General features: G+C 34.4%; 1 protein-coding gene across 2 annotated transcripts in view; it reads right to left on the minus strand.

The window, feature by feature from the left end:
* The window catches only part of GLRA3 (glycine receptor, alpha 3), a 165523-nt gene that overhangs the window by 128559 nt on the left and 12575 nt on the right, over positions 1-24389 (minus strand). For both annotated transcript variants that reach the window (XM_008566334.1, XM_008566335.1), the window contains exon 2: positions 1437-1564. In XM_008566334.1, the coding sequence (XP_008564556.1) occupies positions 1437-1564 (128 nt within the window). The remainder of the gene's footprint in view (positions 1-1436; positions 1565-24389) is intronic.

Consider the following 24389-nt stretch of genomic DNA (forward strand, 5'->3'; position numbering starts at 1 on the left):
AAGCAATACTTCTGAGTCACTGAATATAGAGAGTCACTATAAGAAATCCACTAACTACTGATTATGTTTCTTGTGGTTTACTCATATTATTATATGAGCATTTACTGCATATTTTTCAAGATTAATTCAAAATTATTTCTCAACCAAATGACAGGATACTGCTTCCCTTCACTTTGAAAAAGATCCTCATAATACTTACATATCTCATCTTCATTTGTATATTATACCTCTGTAAGCTGGAGATTTTTTTCTTTTCAAGTCGTATCTGTGACTAATTCAGATATTATTTTGCCACGACCTGATGTCAGTGTTTTTCTCCTATGAGGTTAAAAGTATTTATGGTTGAAGAGTTTAAAAACAAATCAAGAAATGCAATCCACAACTTAAATATAAACTCATTTTAAAACTGAAGCAATTTGTAATTTTCCACTCACAAATTATCAATAAGTTTTACTCCTGTCTTTTTTCTCCTGGTACAAATTCTTGATATTTATTATTCCTCTCTAATTAATTCTTACACTATTGCTCAGTGATCATTTTTTTTCCCTCTCATACGGACAAATTCAAGAAAAAAACAATTGTAGACAACACTGTTTTTTTTTCACTTTCATGAATGGAAAACATGTTTATTCTTATAAAACCCATTTTCTTTATTGAATAGTATAAAATTGAAGAAATAATTAAGTAAGTTTGTGCATGGAAGCAGCTTTCTAAACTTTAACCCTAAAATTAAATTACAAGATATATTGTGGTTTTGGATGTCACATATAAGTTGTACAAATGTGTTGCCGATCACTATATTAAACAGAAGAATAAATAGTGGTTCTTTTAAGTTCATTATTACATTCTTTCCTAGAAATTCAGGTGAAATATTTAGTAGATGAAATAATGTCTTAAACTTTGTCAGTGGCTTCTAATTATCCAGCCCTTCCTCAGTAAGTAAATTTAACAACTAATTCACAATGCAGAGGGTCCTGCTATTGGGAATTAAAAAGATGAGAAGGTTTGTTGCCATTTCTTAAAGAAGATTCCATTCCAGTCGGTGAGATAACAAATAGAAAAGTTCAATAACAGATATGAGGATACTTCAAAATGTTTGTAGAAAAATAGAATTTAAAGGTAATATGAATCTTTACGTGAACTTTTTGAAGACCCCTCATATATGTATATGTATATATTCTTAAAATAAATGGTTGAGATAACAAGTATAGTATCTCTTAGGGAAGGGAAAAACACTGTCCAGAGAAGGCAAATTATGATAGCTATGAACATGAGAATAGATTTTTTTCTTTTCAGGTTGTAACTGTGACTAATTCAGTATTTGGAAGATTATTGGAAATAAATATTAGAATTTCTGGTGGAATCAATATTAAAATTTATCTTGCTTAAGTATATTTTAAACATACTGTATATAAAGTAGTAAATAGAATAATTACCTTTAAAATTAGGTCTGATTCTTGCATCATATCCTGATGTTCTCCCCATTAATTTATCCAGAAAGTCTGAAGGTGACATTGGAGCAGTTCGAGATCTTGCACTATCTGTTTCCTTTGTGGCAACCAAACTACAAATGAGAAGAAAACACTAGATTTTACAAAAAGAAGTCTTTCTAGCAATTATTGTCTACAAATATAAAATAGCAATGCTAAGCACAAATACCTTTGACAATAAAAAGAAAACTTTAGCATACAGTGAATATTATCATAATAAGACAGATTTTATGGATTTATAGTCAGTATTTATAAGGCTTTACATGTATTCAGTTCAATTGTCAGAGGGAGCCTTATTTTGTACTAAACCTAGTAACAAAAGCCACTCACAGATTCCTAGGCTTTCAAAATCTGCATTTATTCAAACCTGATTTCTGATGGCAATTTTTAACTAAAAGTATTCTTAGTGCTTTAGATGTAATAAAATAGAAAAGTTCAGCTGTGAAATACAATTCTTATTGCTTTTACTGAGGGGAAAAACATCACCTTTCAGTTTTCATGTGTTTTTCTCAGCAGTAATAAAACTTCTCTTCAATAGATTAAATAATAATGCTCTTTTCTTCCATCAGGGTGCTCCCTGTATTAGTAACACACCCAGTTAAATTCATTCTGCTTTCACTTACATGGCATTAACCTACAGTACTTTTTGTTCAGATCTAAAATGTTTGTGTCGAGATTGAGAAATTATCATAAATGTGGTCTGTGCACTGGAATATTATATGATTAGAACCTGTGTCCAGGAAAGGTAAAGACCATTTTTGTAATCTTTTCATTCAAACATTTTCCTTTTTTATGAAGCACCCAACCTAGAAACCCAGAGTGACTTCAGTTCCTCTGCAGCTCCTCATTTACCCAGGTTAGTCCACAGAAGCCTGAGCCTGCTTGCTGAGATCAAATGATTCTTTTCACCCACAGAACTTCACTTAGAAAAATGAAACTGACTTTCTGAACACACACAGTGTTTGAAACTGATATATTCAACTGATGTCACTTCCTGAAGATTACCAATCATCACACCCTCCCAGCTCTGCCGCTCAACTCTGAAGACTGCCCAACTCGATCATTTTGGTCACCCTCTTATCATAGCACGGTAAAGTTATTAAATTCCTTCTCTCTCTCCTGCCAGAATTTTAGGGAGTAGTGAAAATGCACCTTATAGCCATCATAGTCAAGTTATCAACACATGATTATAAGCAGTGATTCACAGGCACGATTTTAAAATCTATTCTCAATGAGAATGTGAGAATGATATCTCTGAAAGCATATTACCACAGCTAACTACCTATTAGCTATTGCCTTGTTCTAGAGGTTCAGTCTGGTTCTGCGCACTCTAAGTCACTTATTCTCCCAGTGACTCATTCTGACATTCTCCAAAACAGAAGCTTCTCTCCCTGTTCTGTTGATTCCATATTACTTTGTAATCCTTTATCTCTGATTATTACAGCTCAACCAAGCTCCCTGCGTGGTGATCACTCAGAAGTTTATTCTAACGCAACTCCCCCCCCCCCAAAAAAAACCCCCATAATTAAAAAAAAAAAAAAAAACCTTTCTATCTTCTCAATGACTCTAAAACTATCCTCTGCCATCTGGCTTTAAGTAACTTTTCCATGTCTTTATTAAGCAAAATTTGCTCATCTTCCATGGCCCAAGATCATACAATGAAAAGACATTGTTGGATCTCTCATAGCTACATACTGCTGCTTCTCAACCATTGCTTTTATTTCCCTCGCAAAATGTCTCCTTTCAGTTATCAGAAAATAAACTTCTGCTTTCTCTTACCAACAAATATACCAATTTGTCTGGATATGAACCAATAATAATCTGCCCCCCTCCCTTTTAAAAATGATGGATGTCTGTGTATACTGAACCGTAATCTTTCAGATACACTGGATGGGGGAAGATTATTTTGGATTATCCAGGTCAGCCCTATATGCAGCAACATGTATCCTTATAAGAGAGAAGCAGAAGTATATTTGAAGAGTCAGGGGTTTACTTTGCATGTCTCAAAACTTTTTATTGAAAGCTGAACACTTTAAATAATACAATGTGGAAACTCTGAAAATAATATTATCTTTCTTCCCTGGAGTTTGCTGTTGTTGCTGTCTTTTGTAAAATTGCCTTTTCTGAACTAATTCTGTAAAGTCCACATTTTTTGTCATATATGATCATGGAAATATCTACTTGGTTAGCTTTGAAATCAGCTACTAATTGAACAGAGATTCTCCTAAATTCGTAGAACCAGTAAGTCTCCTAGTATTTGCTGGGTACTCTGTGTTCATGGGGTCACACCTTCAACACTGAGTCAGGCAGTTGACAAGCTCTGCCTTGGCCTTTACTTTCATATCTGCAGGGCCAAAAGACCAGCCAGAATTGGGAGCTTGGGGTCTTTTCAGGTCTCTCCTAGGCATGCACACACCCTTGGGTATATTAGTTTGCTATGCTGCCATAACAAAGTACCACCAAATGGGTGCCTTAAAAAATAGAAATTAATTTTCCCAGAAGTTTAGGGGCTTAAAGTCCACGATCAAGTTATCAGCAAGATTGGTTTCCTCTGAGGGCCTCCTTCTTTGGCTTATAGATGGCCATCTTCTCTCTGTTTCTTCACATGGTCTGTCCTCTGTGTCTGTCTGTACTAATTTCCTTTCCTTATAAGGACACCAATTATACTGGACTAGGGACCACCTATATGACTTAATTTTATCTTAATAACCTTTTTAAAAACTGTATCTTCAAATGAAGTCACATTCTGAGGTACTGGGGTTAAAACTCCAACATATAAATTTCAGAGGACACAGTTCAGCCTTTAACACTGGGCATCTCACCGCCCTGTACATATTTGTCGCTCTCCAGGTGCCCAGAAATACGTAGAGATTTTCTAAACCCCTATGAACATATCATTCCCCTGCATTTCCCTTTAAGATTTTGGGTACGCATATCGTTTGCTCTCACCAGTACCCACTGCCTTAGGCACCTGTGAAAGTTAGAAAATTGCCTCTAAATGTTTTTGACAAGCTTCTCAAGGAAAAAGGCATTTCGTAGTGGTTGAGCTCTAAGTCAAATAAAAACATCGTTACAAGTGGGGTCTTCCAGAGAGCTACCAGACAGGTCAAGTCATGACAATTCTCTAAGAATGAGGCCTTCAGGGAGCTCAGACTCTATTCTGCACTTAGGTGGCTGCCACGTTACTGATTTTCCCCTCTGATTGTGGGCTATTGGTCTACTATGTTATCACAGAGCTGGAGAGAGGCAGGATGGGAATAAAGCAAGTTATAATGCAATAAATCCCACTGTTCTTTTCAAGAGTAAGGTATTTTTATTGATTATATCATGGATCACTGCAAACCTTTAATCAATTGCCAGAATTCTGAAAAAGTTGATTCACACAATTTTTGCCAGTTTTCTCATTGTTTTTATGGAGGAAAAAATTTACAGAATTCCTTACTGCACCATTTTTGTCGATGTCATCCCCGTTACTACCTCTTCCTAGACCTTTTTTAATATTTGTTTTATTATATCTTTGCATTAAAGAACCATGCCCCTCACAGCTCTATCTTGAAGCTCCTCCTCTGCTCTCTTTCTGTACAATTGTATTTACTCCCGTGGTTTCAACTACATCCCACAATACTATTTCATAAGACTTTTGAAAAAATATCATTTTTCATAAGTAATGTCAAGATGTGCTTTATAAAAAAAAGGATACAGAATTTGCTTTTTGGATTTTCCCATAATGAATATTCAAAAACTGTAATTGACTGAATATCAGTAAATATTCTATATTATTGTTATTCTTGTGGCAGTCAAAAATTAATAGTTATATATCTATCTATCCACATATATGTATCTACTTACCTATATCTAATTCTATTGAGAGAGGGACTTGCCATATCAACATGGCAAGTGCTGCTGATTAGGCACTTTCAAAATTTGATATATTAAAAAAATAATAATTGGATTATTGCAATAATCATGCTTTTCTGAAATTTGATCTGACATTGATCCTATTAAAATTCCATTTGAAATATGCTCTTATTGCCAAAAATATTTGCTTTCAAATATATCATGCAAAAATCATGATGATGCAGGAGGAGCTCAGTTTCCCTCGGCTCTGGTTTCAGGATACGCCTCTGGGTTTCCAGCCACTCCCTGAGGTCTCAGACTCCTCCTCTGGGCCCTCCCCTGGAGGAAAGTTACTGTTGCCAGTTAGACCTATTTTCAGCACCAACACAGGGAAGATGAGATCATGGGCTGGCTGAGCATGTGCAAGACTAACTATTACATAACTAGGAACCACCCAGTTAATTGAATATTCATTAGATAGAGAAACTATAAAAGCCAAATCCCAGCTGAAGGTAGGGTTGTCGCTCACTTTCCTGGAGGCAGCCCTTACTTCACTGGCGGAGGTGTGTATATTTTACTTTGTATCTAACTTACTTAAGCAGCTGCTCATTCTCTTGAGCCAGCCTGCACTTTGTACTGAACTTTAAGTATGATTTTCTTGCTCTTGTGTTAGACTTGATGTCTGTACTGAACTAACTTTTGTGTTAGACTTGGTGTGGGCCCTGCTCAGTCTCTGGAGCTATGCTGCGCTCTCTCTGTGGAATCTGTATTTCTTACCTATTTTATTCAACTTGTTCTCACTTTCTACTGTGACTCTGCCCTTGAATTCTTTCCTGTGGCAGAGCTGAGAGCCTTGTAAGAGGACTGCGTAGGTTAAGGCTGACTACCGGGCCCCCCAGCCCTACCTCCAACATCAATGACACTGATTGACCAGGGAAAGGAATATGTAAAAATCCATTTTATAAGGACAAGAGTTTTATGAGTAGAAGCTCATTTATTTATTTAACAACCATTACTGATGCTTTCCAAAGAGCCTGGCATCATGCCTGAAACAGTTTCAAAAAGAGAGATTACAAATTTAAAAAATATATTATACGTAAGTATTATATATGTATATATAAACATATAGCCTCCATGTTTAACCTTTTTAATTACCAATATACTGCTGAAATAGTTTCTATCTACTAAAATATAAATTTTTATTGTTTATGCAATTAGTAATTAAAGTAAGCTGAAGGAAAGAAAACATACCACAGATGAGGATGGAAGTTATATTTCTGGTAAGTAATCTTAGAAGGGCGAGCCACTTCTTCTTATATCAGGAAATCTATTAAAATTATCTACTTGATCTAAAAATGGTTACTATTCATGGCCCTTTACCAATTCTACTTTCTGCCCTCCTGTCCCACTTCTAGTACCCTCAGTTCTCTTTTTGAAAGTTCAATGTATTATTGTGACTGTTAAATCTTTCTTTCTTTCTTTTATTTATATGTTTATTATTTTAGCTTCCACTTATGTGTGAGAACATATGGTATGTCTCTTTCTGTGCTTGGCTTATGACAGCATATATTATTGAATATAATAATTATTCTGATTTGAACATCACATATTGTTCATGAATATTGACATTCAACTCTTTACACCACATATATGTACATTCAACTGTTACAATAAAAAAATTAAATAAAAAAGTTACTTTATAGTCAAATATCACATTATTTTTTCTATTCCTTAATACTAAAAATTAAAAAATATTTTATACCATATATGTAAATTAAACAAGAAATTATGATTCTTTTGGCATGGCACTTAAAATTAATAAAATCTTCAATATAATTTCACTAATGAGTGGAGATGAATGCATGAAATACACGGGCTGGGATGGAGGAAGGATAGGTAAGATATGACAAATTATTTAAAAAATATAATACACATGCTTTTATAAGCCTTTTATGTAAAGTTCACTAACAACAAAATTAAAAGATACTAACAGTAAATTATAAAATTATATTATATGCAAACTATATTTTTATTATATAAAAGTATCCTTTCTTATGCCATAATGCATTCAAATATTTAGTGAATATTGAAATAATGAATTTTGAGTCCTCACATAATTTATCAAGTGCAAAGCATTGTACTAAGAACAATAAAGTACATAAAAAACAAATTTGAATCTTTAAGGTGTTTATAGGTCAGTAGATTGTTCTGTTCGATCTCCCTGGGGAATGAGCAGGAGCTGGAAAATGAAACCACGGTGAAGAGAATGATTGGTTGGCTGCTTTCTTCCTACACTATGAGCAAAATTTTTGTGTTTTACAATAGGGACTCAAAACCAAGCTTTGCAGATTGATGGCTATAAAAATTAGAAAATTCTGAGCAGAGAAATATTCTAATTTTCTTTATTGGTTGCTATGGTCTGCATGATTATGACTCCCCCAAATTCATATGTTAAAATCCTACCTCCCAAGGTGATGATATTAGGAGGTGGGACCTTTGGGAGGTGATTAATAAATTAATGGAATTAATACTCTTATAAAAGAGATCCCAAAGAGTTAGCTAGCCCCTTCCACCATGCGCGGACACAGCAAACAGACAGTGGTCGATGAACCAGGAAGTGGGCTTTCACCTGACATCTAATTTGCAAGCACCTTGATCTTGGACTTTCCAGCCTCTGAAACTAAGAGAAATAAGTATCTGTGGTTTATAAGCTATCCAGTTTATGGCATTTTATTATTGAAGCCTGAAGAAACTTAAACATTACTTATGTTTCCTTCAATGACACAGCAATTCAATTGCTTATGGGCAATTGATTTTGTTCTTAAGGATTCACAATTTTGACTCAAAAAGAATTGTTGTCAGCAAAATTATATTGAGTAATTGGCTAAAAAAACATTTTTACTTAGTCTATTCCTTCCCTTTATAAAAGGAATGGAGGCTTTGTATACAGGAAGACTTACTGTCAACTACAATTCTTGTTCTGGTATTTTTATCCTAAAACTTTCTTCCCATTACAGTAATAGTTGAACCTTGCACCATGTGAGCATTAGCAACCTGCCCTGAGAAAAGTGTCATTTAAGGAAGCTCATAGTAATAAATACATAGTATGAGGCTCCATGTAATCAATCAGAATCTTACTATAATTTTTAAATGGCCAACATCATCTGTACGTACATATTTTAAAACATTTTAAAGTTATTAAAACTCGGAGTAGGAAAAGGTAGTAGGAAGAAATCCAAGATTAATTTAGAATGAATTTTGGAAAAGAAACTTTATCCTCAAAGCCATTTCTTTTTGTCTAAACCTCCTAGTTTCAACAAAACTGACATTTTTTTTTCCTTTTTGTCTTTTTTCGTGTCCGGCAACGGACCGCAACCCTCAGTGTCACGCCCGTACCGGACCGGGACCGGCAACGGGATCGCAACCCTTGGTGTTGCCCCCGCACCTCGCTCAGCCAGTGAGCGGCCGGTCTGTATGTGGGATCTGAACCCTTGGCAGGAGCGCCGCCACACTTCCCAAGCGGCGCACTGTAGCAGTGTGCCACCGGGCCGGCCCCAAAACTGACATATTTATAGCAGGTTACTAAGATTGTTAGAAAATTACCCACGATCAGTACTTTTAAAATAGTAGCTTTGACTTTTTTGAACATCCTTTTTTAAATAAATCTCCTTAAAATCTGTGTTAATAGCTTGCTTGCCACACTCAGCTCTGCTTTTCTAGGTTGTAGCAAGTATTGCATTTACTATAAACTTTTCTTGGAAACTATGTGTGGGCTCATATATATTCCCATCAATGAATATTTTTTCACTTAAGTATTTTATATATTCTTGCTTATATGTAAAGACACGCTACTTGAAATTCTTAAATACTGGCAGAAACTTATTCACTTTACTGAAACTGAACATCAAAATTTATCAAAAATATTCAATAAGATAAGAGGATAAAATATATTAGTTTTGGAGGCCAGAAATGACCACTAAATATAGATGCTTTTAAGATGACTTTAAATATAATTGACAATAACTATTTATATCTGTTAAGTGCACCTTAAAACTATGATAAAAAATATGAATGTTACAGCTGGGAAACATAAAGTGGGTTTGAGATAGGTCTTGGCAATGGGACCACAACCTCCGTGCATCTATTTTCATGAGGTTAATTCCACAATCCAGTCCTGAAGGGTTATGGGTCCTTGCGGGGGAAAAAAAAGTTGTAGTTGCTATTATTCAGGATTAACAGTTATTATTATTTAAATTATTATTATTTGTGAGTTGTAACACAAACACTTCATATTTCTAGCCCCAGTTTGAAAAACAAGACACAGAATGGAAAAGATGTGCATTCTATCCGTATCTTTATGCTTCAGTTTAGGGAGAACCAAAGAAAAACTGGGACATCTGGGAATATGTGACATTCTGAGTACTTCAAAGTAAAGCACACTGCTTTAGAAAAGGAATCATTGTAGTGAAGACATTAGCAGCGAAGCATGCTTTAAGTTGATTGTTTGACCTTAATTATTAATAAGGAGACTAAAGTGGAAGAATATAAAAAGGGCTATTCTAGAACACCTCTGGAGACTCAGAAATAACTAAAAGTTGATGGGCTACTGGGATTGTGATTCTTGCTACTGTGAACAATGTGGCAGTGAAATAGGATTATTATTTTAAATTGGTCTTATTTCCACCTGAAGTTTAATGAGGTCTGGGGAATTCTAATTACCTAACAATAGAAATGTTAGCTGCTTCCTGATCAATTAGGCACAGGATTCATATACATAATATCATTTAATTCTCATAACAGTCTTGCTAGTTAGGTACTATTACCTATAGATCACAGATGGAGTAGCAAAGTTATAGAGTGAATTTGGAATTTTTTTCCAGGCCACTCAGATAGTAATGTCTACATCTTAAATCAACCAAATCTTCTGATGAAAACAACTGGAAAAGATAAAAAAAAAAAAAATCTGAGCATTGGAGCTAAAAACACAGTGAACAATGACGTAGTTAAGGCTTAAGAGAAAAGAAATTCACAGAGGTGAGGCCAGTTTTTGGAGGTGTATTTTTTAGGGGTGGCAATCAATTTCAGGAGTAGTAACTGAGAGGCTAACAACCTGAGCACGAGTTTTAAAAACATTATGGGTTTAGGGGAGACAAAAATTACATTCTAGGACTCACCAAAGCAATAAACTCATGAATTAGAGATCTCAAAGATTCACAGCTTTTGAGTAAGAATGAATGAGAAATACAGAACAAATACAGAATCTTTAATAGGAAGCTAAATTTTACCTGCAATAATCTCACTTTCCAAAACTAGAATAAAATAATCCCAGATTGCTAGCAATCTACTTCTCTAAATAATAAGAGCAAACATAAATCCTTTCTAGAGAAAGAATAAAATATGACTCTAAGCCTCAAATTATGTCTAATATTTTATATACAGCATCTGGAATGCAATAAAAAATGAGTAGGGAAAAAAGTAGAATGTAAAAAACTGTAAGATCTCAAAATCAAACATGTAGAATAGAAATAGATACACCAAAGATTTAGATGATGAATTTTTCACACTGACTTTAAATTATTATGTTTTATATGTTTGAGGAGATAAAAGATAAGACTAAAAATTTTATCAGGAAAATCTAATCATAATTAAAAACTAAATGGAAATTCTATAATTTAAAAATAAACTAAAATTAAGAACTTAATTGTCCTACCAGCAAATTATGCATAGCTCTAAAAAGAATTAGTCATTTGGAAGACAGATCAGAAAAAATATATATAGAACACAGCAAGGAAAGACAATAAAATGAAAAACAGAGATTAGACAGTAAAAAATCTTACAGTGAAATGGTATAGTATCTATGAAACTGGAAAGCCAGAATGTGAAGAAGATAGAGAGACTGAGACAGAAGCAATATGTAGTCAGTTAATTGCTGAGAATATTTCAAAACTAAGGACATCTAGCTGCAGAATCAGTAAGTACTACAAATTCCAAGCAATACTTAAAAAAAATCATCTTGATACATATAATAAACCTGCCAAAAAATAAACTCAAGAAAAGTCATAGCTGTAGTTGACATCGAAGTAATTTTATAAATTTCATAGATTTTATTATATGAACTCTAAATTACAGAAGTTTAATTTTAACAGATTGTTTTCTGATAATTATTTAATTCATGTGATTAAGAGACAGAACTCCATGAGGTGCACTGGCTAATAATTCAGGAAATTGAGATTTTGTTGATTCATAGAGTAGACATCCTCTCATTGCTATTTGTGTTCCATACTGTCAAATGGGTTTGTAATGCTTACTTTCAAACACACCATATCTCCTTATTCCATTTATTCTCCCAGTTTCCTAGATCACTATTTCACACTTATCCTTCTTGTCAATCTTCAACTTCTTATTTACCACTCTCACTTCTTGAGAAAATAGAAGAAATTGAGGTTCCATCCTCACACTGCACATCTCCTTCTACCGGAATTAGAAGCCACATAGTCCTGTCTTCACACCTCTTGCTATGCATGGACTATCTTTGCCAGTAGCAGAGGCCAAACTTTCTAACTATGCACTAGATCCCATCCGGACTTACCTAGTCAAAGATATCATCTCTCCCTGTCTCTTCCATCAACAACACCTTCTGCACAGGATCACTCCCAATACATACAAGCCATACTGTCCTTCCTCTTATTAAAACAAAACAGCAAAAACTTTCTTGATCCCACTACTCATTTCAGCTACCTTCCCATTTCTCTTAAAAGTAAAACTCGGTGAAATAATTACCTATTCTCACTATGTCTAATTCCTTTCTGTATATAGACAGTCCCCAATTTATGATGGTTTGACAACAGTTTTTTGACTTTATGATAGTGTGGGCTGCCATGTGTTTGTTTTTAAAAACTGACAATGAGTTTGTCTTAAAATAATGATTGCATTGTTTTTCACTTTCAGCACAGTATTCAATACATTACATGAGATATTCAACGGAATACTTTATTAAAAAATAGGCTTTTTGTTAGATAAGTTTGCCCAACTGTAGACTAAGATAAGTGTTCTGGGCACATTGGAGGTAGGCTAGGCTAAGTTATGGTGTTCAGTAGATTAGTTGTATTAAATGCATTTTCTACTTACAGTATTTTCAACTCGTGGTGGGTTTATGGGGATGTTGTAATCCCATTTAAGTTAAGGAACACCTATACTCATATTTGCTCTTGCATCCACACCAGCCTCCCTCACCACTCCATCAACACAATGCTCTTGTCAAGGTGCTAATATCCTACACAGTGCTAAATCCAGTGGTTAATTCCTATTGCTCATATTATGTGAATAGCATAAAAAATGTTCGATCACCCCTTTTTGTGACACTTGCTTCACTTAGCCTTCTGTAAGCAGTTTTCCCTCACGTTATCTCCTACTGCATGTTTACTTTTGAATCTTCCTTGCTGGCTCTTTGTTATCACCTTGACCTCTAAACATTGGAGTGCTTTTTCTCAATTATTGACATTTTCTCTAACCACACCTTCTTCCTTGGTGATTCCATCTAGTATCATGGCTTTAAATATGGTATAGAGTACATTAAGCACTTTAATTTTATATTTTAAGTCATGAATTCTCCCTGAACTACAAACTTATAGTTCCAATTACCTACCTGACATTGCTACTTGAATATCTGAAACTTACGTCCAAATCAAACTCCTGCTATTCTCACACAAACATGCCTTTTCCCTATTCTTTCCAAACTTGGTTAATGGCAACTCCGTTTTTCCATTTCTCAAGAAGAAAACCTTTGGTGACTCTTGGCTCCTCTTTTAATTTTATCTACAATCCAACCACACCTCACCATGTTCTCCTCAACTAGTCTGGTCCAATCTATCACTAGCCATTACCTTTGCCTGAAATGCTCATTGGTCCTCTATTCATCTAGTTAACTCATTCATACTTATGATCTAGGTTCAAGCATCGTTTCCTCAGGAAGCCTTAAATATTCTCTCTGATTTTTACAAAATCCTGCTAAAATATGTTTGAAATTTGTGTCTCTCATTTGTAGCACTTGCTACAATTTCAACTGTGACTTTTTATAGGATCAATCAATTAATGTCTGTCTCCTACATTGTAGCGTTCACTACTTCAGCAGTAATCATGACTGTTCCTTTTGTTTTAATGAACTCAGAGGCAATTTAGAGTATCCAGAGTAACTAGCTAAATAAATATTTTTGAAATGAACTAAATAAATATAATGAGGGAGAGATCAAGCATCAGAATATGACCCTCCACGTCAACCAGTAATCATGCTTTGAGTATATGATTAACACTACAGAAGATCCAACATTTCTCTCCTTCCATCTTTCTGCCCAGGTTAGCAGCGATGCTTAATGAATCATCAGAAAAGATCAAAGAACAAATATTTAGAGATAAGAAAATATCAAGATATAGAAATCTGAAAGAAAAACTTAAATCATCAAAGTTATATATCTAAAAATTGTCATTTAATGGTGGAACCAGAAAGTTGTAAATTGGAATGCTGTAGGTGCCTTTTTACTCAGGCTTGATATTGTAGTGGTGTCTACATTCTATGATCACATAAATTAGTGCTTATTAGAGGTATCTACATTTAGTGCTTGCTAATTTTCAGAGATAAATTACATATTGTTTGTGTATATGTGTGTTCAGTATGAAGGGTTGATATAGGGTTATAGGTAGGGGTGAGATGGGAAAGGACTCCATTCAATAGTGAAATATATGAAAAAAGATTAGATAGTGTAGTAATTTGAAGTTCCTTCACTCTAATCTTTATACAATTTGTTTTATGTAAAAATTTTGTTTTTTATCATAAAATCATTTTTACTAAACACTTCCAAATGTTATGGTTGAAATTCATGGTGATTGTTGTAACTTCATGAAATCTGTCTGTTCTCGTGGGTAATGATTTACTACTTTATAGTTAGGGCATCAGCTTATTTCAACTGAAAGAACTAAAAGGCCATAATACAGCCAATTAACTCACTAATTTGTAGCTTCTTAATGACTTATTTATTTTAAAGAAAACTAATTAAGTGCTTCAGAATACATTAAAAATTACTTAGAATAGACTTAATAGTTGCTATTATGTGTTGAGTGCACAAGATAATTAAATGGAAGGCACTATAGTATGATGGTTGAGGCTGCAGATGGACAGCCAGGAGGCTTATGTTTTGTTGCTTTTCTTTCATTAACTAGTTGTTCAGCCATGTGCAAGACAGATCTTCTTTTACCGGTATAAAAAGAGACTTAAAAGTGGCACACATTTTTCACAGATAAGTTTAGTAAAACAAAAAATGCAATATACACATACGTTAAGAAAAATGCTAAGATCTTATGTCAAAGTTTGACTTTTGCATTTGATAACCCAACTCTTTTCATCAGGGTCATTTTTAATTGAAATAAGAAGAATCAACTCATGCTAACTTATGTAAAAGATTATAGTAGTATCTCATGAAGCCTAAGTGTACAAAATACAGACAAGCCTCAGAAAGGACTGAGCACCATTAAAAAAAAAATTATTGACTCATCCCAGTTTATTGATTCATCTCCCGGATGAAATTGTTTTAGCAGGAGTGGTTTAAAGTCACATTACAAATGCATTATTGTAGGGACCTTAACTTTCAGATTGTCTACTGTGTTGCCTTTAATAACTTCCCATTAATAACAGTCCATCTTTCATCACTCAACTACTGAATGGATATTTAAAGGAATTTCGGGTTTATATTGTCTTCTATTCAATAGTTTAGTTTCAGTTTTGGTATTCTAGCAAGATTTTAAATCATTCAAAAGAAGTCTGTCAGTTTGTGTAAAACTCAGTGAAAATTTCTAGGAGGAGGGGCTCCTGAAATGGTAGTCCAGAATTTGAGGCAGGAAAAAGTTAAATGGACAGATAACAAGAGAAAGGACCCTAGAATCTGTGATGGGAAGAAGCATGGGGTGTACAAGAAACTAAAAGAACATTAGTGTGGCTGGAGTAGAGACAGAGTGTGTCAACACAGTAACGAAGGAGGTTGGAGAGTGCTGTAGGTTCCAGACCATGCAGTGCTTTATAGATCATATTATGGACTTTGGTCTGCACAGGCCCATTTGGAGACAATTCCAGTGGTCAAGGTGAGAGCTGAGAATTGTATGAGTAATTTTAATAACTGCACATAGGAAGAGTAGAAGAATATTAGAAATGTATAACTAATAACATATACAGAATTTCATAATTGTTTAGTTCTGGATAAAGGAAAGGAATGTCTCAAGAATGACTGTGGTGGTTTTGAAAATATTTCCTCAATTTTCTTGACACTCCTCTCTTCAAAGAGTGCAGCCCAATTTCCCTCCTCCTGAAAGTTGGCTCCGCTAAGTGACTTGACAATGGTATGTAAATTCTGTAGTTGGAACATAAAATGCGTTGCTACTTGCACTTTGCTCTCTTTTGGATCATTAACCCTGGGGAAGCTAGTCATCATGTTGTGAGAACACTCAAAAAGCTACATGGGAGAAACTGATAGACATCATCAATTTCCCAGCCATTTGACCAAGCCATCACAGGATCAAATTCTCTATCCCAGTCAAGCCTACCTATGTCTGCAGCCATGGCTGACCTCTTGACAGAAACTTGCTAGAACACCTGCTTAAGCAGCTCTTGCATTTCTGACCCACAGAAACTTTATGGCTAATAAATATTTATTGTTGGGCTGGACGGGTAGCTCAGTTGGCTAAAGCACAGTCATATAACACCAGGGTCACGGGTTTGGATCCCCATACTGCCCAGCCGCCAAAAGAAAACCCATAAATATTTATTGTTGTTTTAAGCCATTTTAAATTCAGGATAATGGAAAAAATATATTTTTTTCCAAGAAATTTCTTTGTAATGATAAATTAGGTTAATATAAAACAATACATTTTCAATAAATCATATAATTTATTATTATTTTCATAGAAGTTGAGTCTTCAAAAGGGTAGTTCAAGTCATGATATATTTCCCCAATGATGCTATATGGCAAAGTCAGTGATTCTTCAACCCTTCAAACTTTAGTGTAGCTTTGGAAAGTAATAATTCTTGATTTAATTTAAAGTATCACTGTCTCTCTGGAAAGAGAGCACATAGAGTCTTTGTGTGGATGCCACTTCATGTTTCCTCTCAGAGAAAAAAATGTTTTTCTTGAAAAGAAGGTGAAAACTATAGCAAAGACTTCTGAAGTTTATAGTTCCTGTTCTTATTCCATTTAAACATTTTTGATGTATATTTTTTTAATTTGGGAAGTTCAAGGTTGTTAATTAGGCACAATAATTAGGTTGTACAATAGTTAGGTTTAAAACCATAAACTTAAATCTGTAGCTGTATATACATACATCATTATACTCATAGCTGCATGCATGAGCCTTTTGGCAAAACTATGTTTAATTCCCAAAAGAACAACAACAACAACAACATAAGCCAAGTTTCTAAAATCAAAGACTGAACCAAACAATTCAAAATTCATACAGAAGAGTAAAATGTGCAGATTGCTAAGATAAGACAAAAAGCAATTTCCATCCCATCTTCCACCATGGACTTACTGAACCAGAATTTACATTTTATCAAGCTCCCCAAGTGATTAATAAGCACATTCAGGTTTGAAAAACACTGTTCTAATGACATCAACTTCTAAGGTATGGGCAGTAGGGGAAGTAGGGGAGATACCAGCAAAAAAGAAAATAGAGAGTTGGGAAGAGCAAAAGAAGAACTAAGAGAGAACAGTTATGCTCTATGACTACATTTCAGTTGAGACAAACTACAAGTATGAGGGGTCTTCAAAAAGTTTGTGGAAAAATGGAATTAAAAGGTAAAAGTAAAAAGTATAAATTTTATTTCTCAACATAAGCTCCATCAAGTTCAAGACATTTTTTTGTAAGCAATGATACCAGCCATTTAGTTTGTCCCTAAAGAACTGAGGGTCCCGGGAATTTAATCATGACAATGCAGTTTTCCTTTCTACATTATTAAAAATGGGTGCCCTTAAAGATTTTTTTAAGATTAGGAAACAAAATTAAGTCAGAAGGAGCCAAATCAGGATTGTATGGTGCATGCCTGATGATTTCCCATTGTTCTTTGGCCTTCCAGAAAGTCAACAAGTACAGTGCCTTGGCCATCTCAAAAAACTGTTGCCATGACTTTTGTCCTTGACTGGTCTGCTTTTGCTTTGACTGGACCACTTCCACCTCTTGATAACCATGGCTTTGATTGTCCTTTGTTTTCAGGATCATAATGCTAGAGCCATGTTTTATCTCCTGTTACAATTCTTCGAAGAAATGCTTCGGGATGTTGATTCTACTTGTTTAAAATTTCCACTGAAAGCTCTGCAGCTGATCTGGGCACAACAGTTTTGGCAGCCATAAAGCAGAAGGTTTCCTCAGCTTTTTCAGTCGGAATTGTGTAAGCTGAACCAATGGAGATATTTTTGGTGTTGACTATTGTTTCTGCTGTTAGTCATCAGTCCTTTTCTAACAGGACATGGACAAGATTAATTTTTTTCATTGCAAATTGATGTGGATGGTCTGCTGCTGCAAGCTGCTGCTTCAACATCATCTCGTCCCTTCTTAAAATGAGTTATCCATTTATAAACTACTGATTTCTTTGGGGCATGATCCCTACAAACTTTTTGTAATGCATCCATGATTTTACCACTCTTCACCCAAGCTTCACCATAATTTAATATTTGTTCTTGTTTCAATTTTAGCAGAAATCATGTTGCTCTGATAGAAGCCTTTTCAAACTTATGTCTTATTCTTCTTAGTGCTTCAAACTAGACTTCTATTCAGACATGTTATAACAAGTTAGTACAAGTTTATTTTGATTCAAAAAATTTTGTAATCCATACATAGTTTTTTCATAATATGCACTTTTCACGAACTATTGAAAGACCACTCGTGTAACATATGTATGTGTGTGTACATATATATGTATATGCGTATGTACATATATAATGTATGTGTGTATCTGTATGACTAACACATATTTCTATATTCATTTAGTTGTACTAACTATGGTTAAAAAGAGTTACCAAAAACTCTGGATGCAGTAAAGGAAAATACCAGTAAAGTCCCTGTGGTTGAGGAGTGTGTACATTATGGTAGAATGAACAATCAATAAACAAATAAACATAGAAGTAATCAAGATAATTAAGAGTTGTTCTATGTTCTCAGAATAAAATAGCCAGTATGATTTTAAAAAGAGAATAAATGAGATAGTTGATATTAGATAGAATGGTCAGTGAAGACTTTCTAAGGAATTAAAATGTAGCTGAGTGTGGAACAGAGGGAAGAATGTTCCAGGTGGAGGTAACAACTACTTCAAAGTAATGGTGTTGTAATATCACTTAGAAATCTATTGGGAAATAATAACATAAACATGATCTCTTATTTCACACCATGAATATAAATAAATTCCACATAGATTAAAGCTTTAGGTATAAATACTTAAATAATGAAATAAAATATTTTTAAATAGTTTGAGAGTATGCATGCATGTTTATTTCCTTTCCCTTGAAACATCCATTAAAATAGTAATACTAAGAGTAACTAATGACATATAAACTTTAACTAGAAGAAAACAGGAAGAAATCAGCAAATAAGAAATCCTATAAGTTTCTGAAAGATGAAAAAGGAGATTATCTATATCTGTATCTATCTAGGTAATTTTCAGATACGGATAAAAACATGTTTTCAAAGGGAAATGAGCCTATATAAGTTCAAAGGAGATGGTCTAGACCTATTTTTGTAAAATTGCCTAACATTAAGAATGAAGAGAAGATTCTGGAATATTTTGAAAGAAAAAGTAAAACACAAAAGTATGAGACCAGACTGGTTTTAAACTTTTAAATTAGCATTTGTGGATGCTACAAAATAAAATAATAGAGCCTTCAAAATTCTGGATGAAAATTATTTTCATTCCGTATTTTCAACCCAGTATTCCAGCCAATCTATGAATGAAGTGAAAAGTAACTAAGCAACCATAATACAAGAAGTAAAATAGTCTACCTGTGTAAATGTTCTCTTGGGAAATCACTGTGTAGCTACTGCAGCCAAATGAGGAAGTAAACCAAGAAATAGAATCCTAGAAGGACTGATGCAACTTAGAAAAATAGCAGTGTGATTTCCCCAGATGAAATCTACATGGAAATCTTAGAAAACAATATAGTTTTAATCGAAGAGAGACCTCTAGGAAGGCCACTTGGCTGCAGAGTACAGTGAAGTGTAGAATAAATTGCAAAGGCAGAACTGCAAGATTGCAAGTGTGAGGAAAAAAATAAATCTTTGAAGAAACACTTCACATAAGTAAAGACAAGAAAACAATTATAAAGCTAAGGAAAAAACAAAATGTGAAACAATCATAATATAAAGGTATTATTTAGATGTATGGAAATAATGATCAGAGTAAGAAAAACATAAGCATTTAAAACTTGCTGCTATTAGGAAGCACAACTAAAGTATAAGAGAAATAAGACCAAAGAGTGCTACGAACAGCATTAAAGCTCTTTCTTCACCATTTAAATTTTTAATCCATATGCAAATTTTACTTTGAAAATAATTTCAAAGTAAGGCGTTAGAAATATAGAATAATTTGTTTAAGGCTTGTAAAAGAGACTTTTATAAAAAAGACAAAATGAAAATCCTTACAGAAAAGTCTGATTTATTTAGCACCCATACTCATCTTTTAAAAATATTTTCTGAAAATGTACAATATAGCAAGCACTGTTATGGGGACTCTGGATTCTGCAACAAACAAAAGGAACTAAAATCCTTGACCTCATGGATTTTACATTCTAGCCAAATGGAATATAATACATCAGAAACATGACAAATTAGTAAATTACATACTATGTTGGAAGAAAGGAAATTTAGAGCAAAGCAAAGGACCATCAGGAGTGATGAGATATGGGGACATATTAAATTTCTAATTTATTTTTTGAGTTGAAACATAATTGATTGTACATATTTATGGGGTACAGAGTTGACTATCAGAATTCGTGTACAGTATGTGATGATTAAATCAATATTATCAGTGTGTTCATCATTACAAATCCTAACTATTTTTTGTGATCCTTACCCAATTACTCCCTAGTCCCCCTTCCCCTCCTGCTTTCCCACTAGTAACTATAGGTCTGTTTTCTCCTTCTGAAAGTGCAACTTTTTAAATTCAACATTTGTGGTCTTCCTTCCTTCCTTTCCTCCTTCCTTTCATAGCGCCCACTTGTGAGTGGGGACGTATGGTATTTCTCTTTTTGTGCCTGGCCTATTTCACTTTATATAATTTTCTCCAAGCTAATACATGTTTCTGCAAATGGCAGAATTTCATTGTTTTTTATGGCTGAGTGGTACTCCATTGTGTGTATATACTACAGTTTCCTTATCCAGTTATCCATAAATGGACATTGAGGTTGGTTCCTTATCTTTGTTATTGTAAATAGAGCTGTGATGAATATGGGAGTGCAGGTATACCTTTGACATGATGGTTTATATTCCTTTGAGTACACACCCAGAAGTGGGATTGCTGAATCATATGGAAGATCTATCTATAGTTTGAGAAACCTCCATACTGTTTTCCATAATGACTGTACTAATTTACAGTCACACCAACAGCGTACAAAAGTTCCCTTTTCTCCACATCCTTGTCTGCACTGTTATTCTCCGTCTTTTTGATAATAGCCTTTCTAGCTAGGGTGAGATGACATCTCAATGTGGTTTTGATTTGTATTTCCCTGATGATTAGTGATGTTCAGCATTTTTTTCATGGGCCTGTTGGCCATTTGCATGTCTTCCTTTTTAAACTGAGACTAGTTATAATTACAATTAGCTAAATTTAAATTTAGTGATATCAAGAATTAATGAGCTGGGTAAAAGTTATCTTTATATACAATGTATACACTGAAGAGCAGTATATAAATATGTGTACACACACATATACACACACTCATAAATATAGACATTAAGAAGGAATTTCATGGTCTATATTTATGTTATTAAGACATCTTCCTTATAACCCAGCACAGTTTAATGTGCCACTGGTTGTATTAATAAATATAAAAAATGACCTAAATAGTTATGGTGGTCTTAAAAATCTCTAATATAATCTTACTTTGGATTTATGCAGCAGTAAACAAAATAAAGTTATTCTATGTGTTCTGAAGTAGAAAGTAGTTAAAGACATAGCATTGAGTGAAAAAATAGCAAGGACAAAGCCATATTTTAGTATACTCTTGGGATCCAAGGGATTCCAAACTAACATTGTATTCCCCCACCCACCTGCAAAATCTGGAACAATTGGAGAAATTTTTTTAAAGAGTAAAAAATTTGGATCATACTATTACTTTATAATGGATAAAGCTGGTATTGGAGAAGGTATCTGATATCTGAGGGCATACTGGCTTCATGATACTGAATCAGGAATGATGCATATACATTCCACATTCCTCAAGGTCCCAAAAGAAAAAGGGGAAAAAAGGATTGGGCTATGGCTGCCCAGATTCTTCTTCTAAACCTTTTTCTGTTCATTGAATGTCTCCCCCCAATTAATTGAACCCCCAGTGTAAGAGTGTTAAGAGGTCTGGAAATCCAGTTATGATATTTGAAAGGTGGAACCTTCAAGAAGTGATTGGATCATGAGAACTGTGGCTTCGTGAATGGATTGATCCATTCATGGATTAATGGATTAATGGTTAATGGGTGATCAGGGGGTTGTTCTGATGGCTTTACAGGGAGAGCAAGTGAACATGTGAACTCTCTTACTCATGCCATTCTCACCCTGTGACACTCTGCATCGCTGTAGAGAGTCACCACCAAGAAGAAGGACCTCACCAGATGTGTTCCCTAAACCTTGGACTTCCCAGCCTCCAAAACTATAAGAAATTATTTTCTGTCTTCTGTCACTTATAACAACTTAAACTAGGTAATTTATAAAGAAAATGAAATTAGACTACTACACCCCTCAAACAGAAGACTCACTCTCTTTTCTGCTATAGAATGGGTTAGGTGATAGAGGGAGACCAGAACAAATTCTCAGTGGAACTCTCTCGCCTTGACAGAAAACACATGGAATGGGTAAATAGTAGTACTCCCATAATTAAAACATTTTTCTTTAAAAAAGCACAAAAATTCTATATTTCTTTATGTGCCCATTTACAAACATGTTAAATGATTTCAATCATCATTTCTTTTTTTTTTTTTCCTTTTTGTCTTTTTTCGTGTCCGGCAATGGATCGCAACCCTCAGTGTCGTGCCCATACCGGACCGGGACCGGCAACGGGATCACAACCCTCGGTGCTGCGCCCACCCCTCGCTCAGCCAGTGAGCGGGAACTGGTCTGTACGTGGAATCCGAACCCTCGGCGGGAGCGCCGCCGTGCTCCCAAGCGGTGCACTGTAGCAGTGCACCACTGGGCCAGCCCCTCAATCATCATTTCTAAGGAGGGGACTAAGACAGTGGTGGTAACTAAAGGGGAAGTTTTGATTTATCTAAAATATTTGGATTCTTATACTGAAAACATAATCACGTATTACCTAAGTAATTATAAATAAGTAAAATTAAATTCACATAAATATTTTGAAATGGATTTTAATTAAATGCCTATAATAACTATATTCAAAATTATAAATGCAGATTTGTGGTTGTTATATACCAATTATTACAGTAGCAGTGGCATACACAAGCTTTTCAAAAAATGCCAGTTACATTCTAAATCTTTAAAGCAACCTTTCTGCGAAATATGTTATCAATGTTACTTTTCCTTTGTCTAATCAATGAAATAGCAGTTGATTTCTTCAAATGAATCACACCTATAAAATGTTTTTCATAATTACTGTTGCCCCTCTCTTCCTTCTGGGAAGAAATATTCTTTCTTTTCTTTCTGACATATCCAAAAAAGACTATCTCCCTTAGCTTGATTCTGGACTATTATTCTCTACAGGTTGTTTTCTGAAACAACTAGTTGTATTCATTCACCACACACACACACACACACAGTATGCACAAAGTCCTTTAACACCACCACTTTTTTTTCAATTGAAAAATGATCGGGGAATTTTCTCTGACTCTAGAATACAATGTGATCTCGAATAATAAACTTAATAAAAACACTGTTACCAACAAAATCAAAATTTGGAAGGTAAAATTTTCTTGGAATAAGAAACATTACTTTTCCTCCAGTCAGAAAAGGGCAGGGCACTCCCGACCCTACCTCTGTAAAATTAATTACATTCCTTTAAGGAGAGAGAAATGACATAGCAAAGGAGGAAATAAAACAATAAAGCGATAACAGAGTTTATAATCAGAAGTAAGAAAAGGTAGAAATAGCAATAACTATTATGTTATTCAGCTTCCCTCTAGTGAAAATTATACTCTGCCTCAAGGTTTTTATTGGACTATATTCTTTTTAAAAAGAGAGAGAGAGAAGAGGTCAGCAAAATATAATCACTGATGTTAACATTATACCTAAAGCTAATACTCTGCTTACCCTTAAAGCTAATGTTATGGGTTATCCCCTTTCTCACCCCTCTCCTATCTTCTCCTGCTCCCTTCCCTCCCTGTTTCCACCTTCCTTCTATCTACATGCCTAAACTATTTTGGGCAAAACATTTACAGTTTCCCAGGAAACAAAAAGATTTAGACAGCCTCTAGATTATAGAAGTTATTTCCTGTGGCAGTATGAGCATATGTTTTCCTTTAATCAAGCATAACAAAATCCCTAGAGACAATGCTTTATAGGAACAGGCTAGACATTTTCAAGAAGCAAAAGAAAATGGTTCAGAAGTGTGAGGGAAAATTATCTGGCAGCATTGCCAAACTTGGTCCTCATGTATAGAATAATGAAAACAAAGAGTAAAAAGTATGAAATTGGGTCTTATTTTTATACTTTGAAAAGATCATAATAGTGAAAAGCTTAATCAAAAATCTCACTATGATTGCAATTGAATGAGTCCGTTAACTGGATAGGTCATAGACATCACATTCACCAAGTTAACTCAAGATACTGTCTACATGACTATTCCTTTTCTTTTATGTTGTTTTTATCATGGC

The sequence above is a fragment of the Galeopterus variegatus genome, unplaced genomic scaffold (assembly GCF_000696425.1).
Source record: "Galeopterus variegatus unplaced genomic scaffold, G_variegatus-3.0.2 Scaffold235, whole genome shotgun sequence".
Classification (NCBI taxonomy): domain Eukaryota; kingdom Metazoa; phylum Chordata; class Mammalia; order Dermoptera; family Cynocephalidae; genus Galeopterus; species Galeopterus variegatus.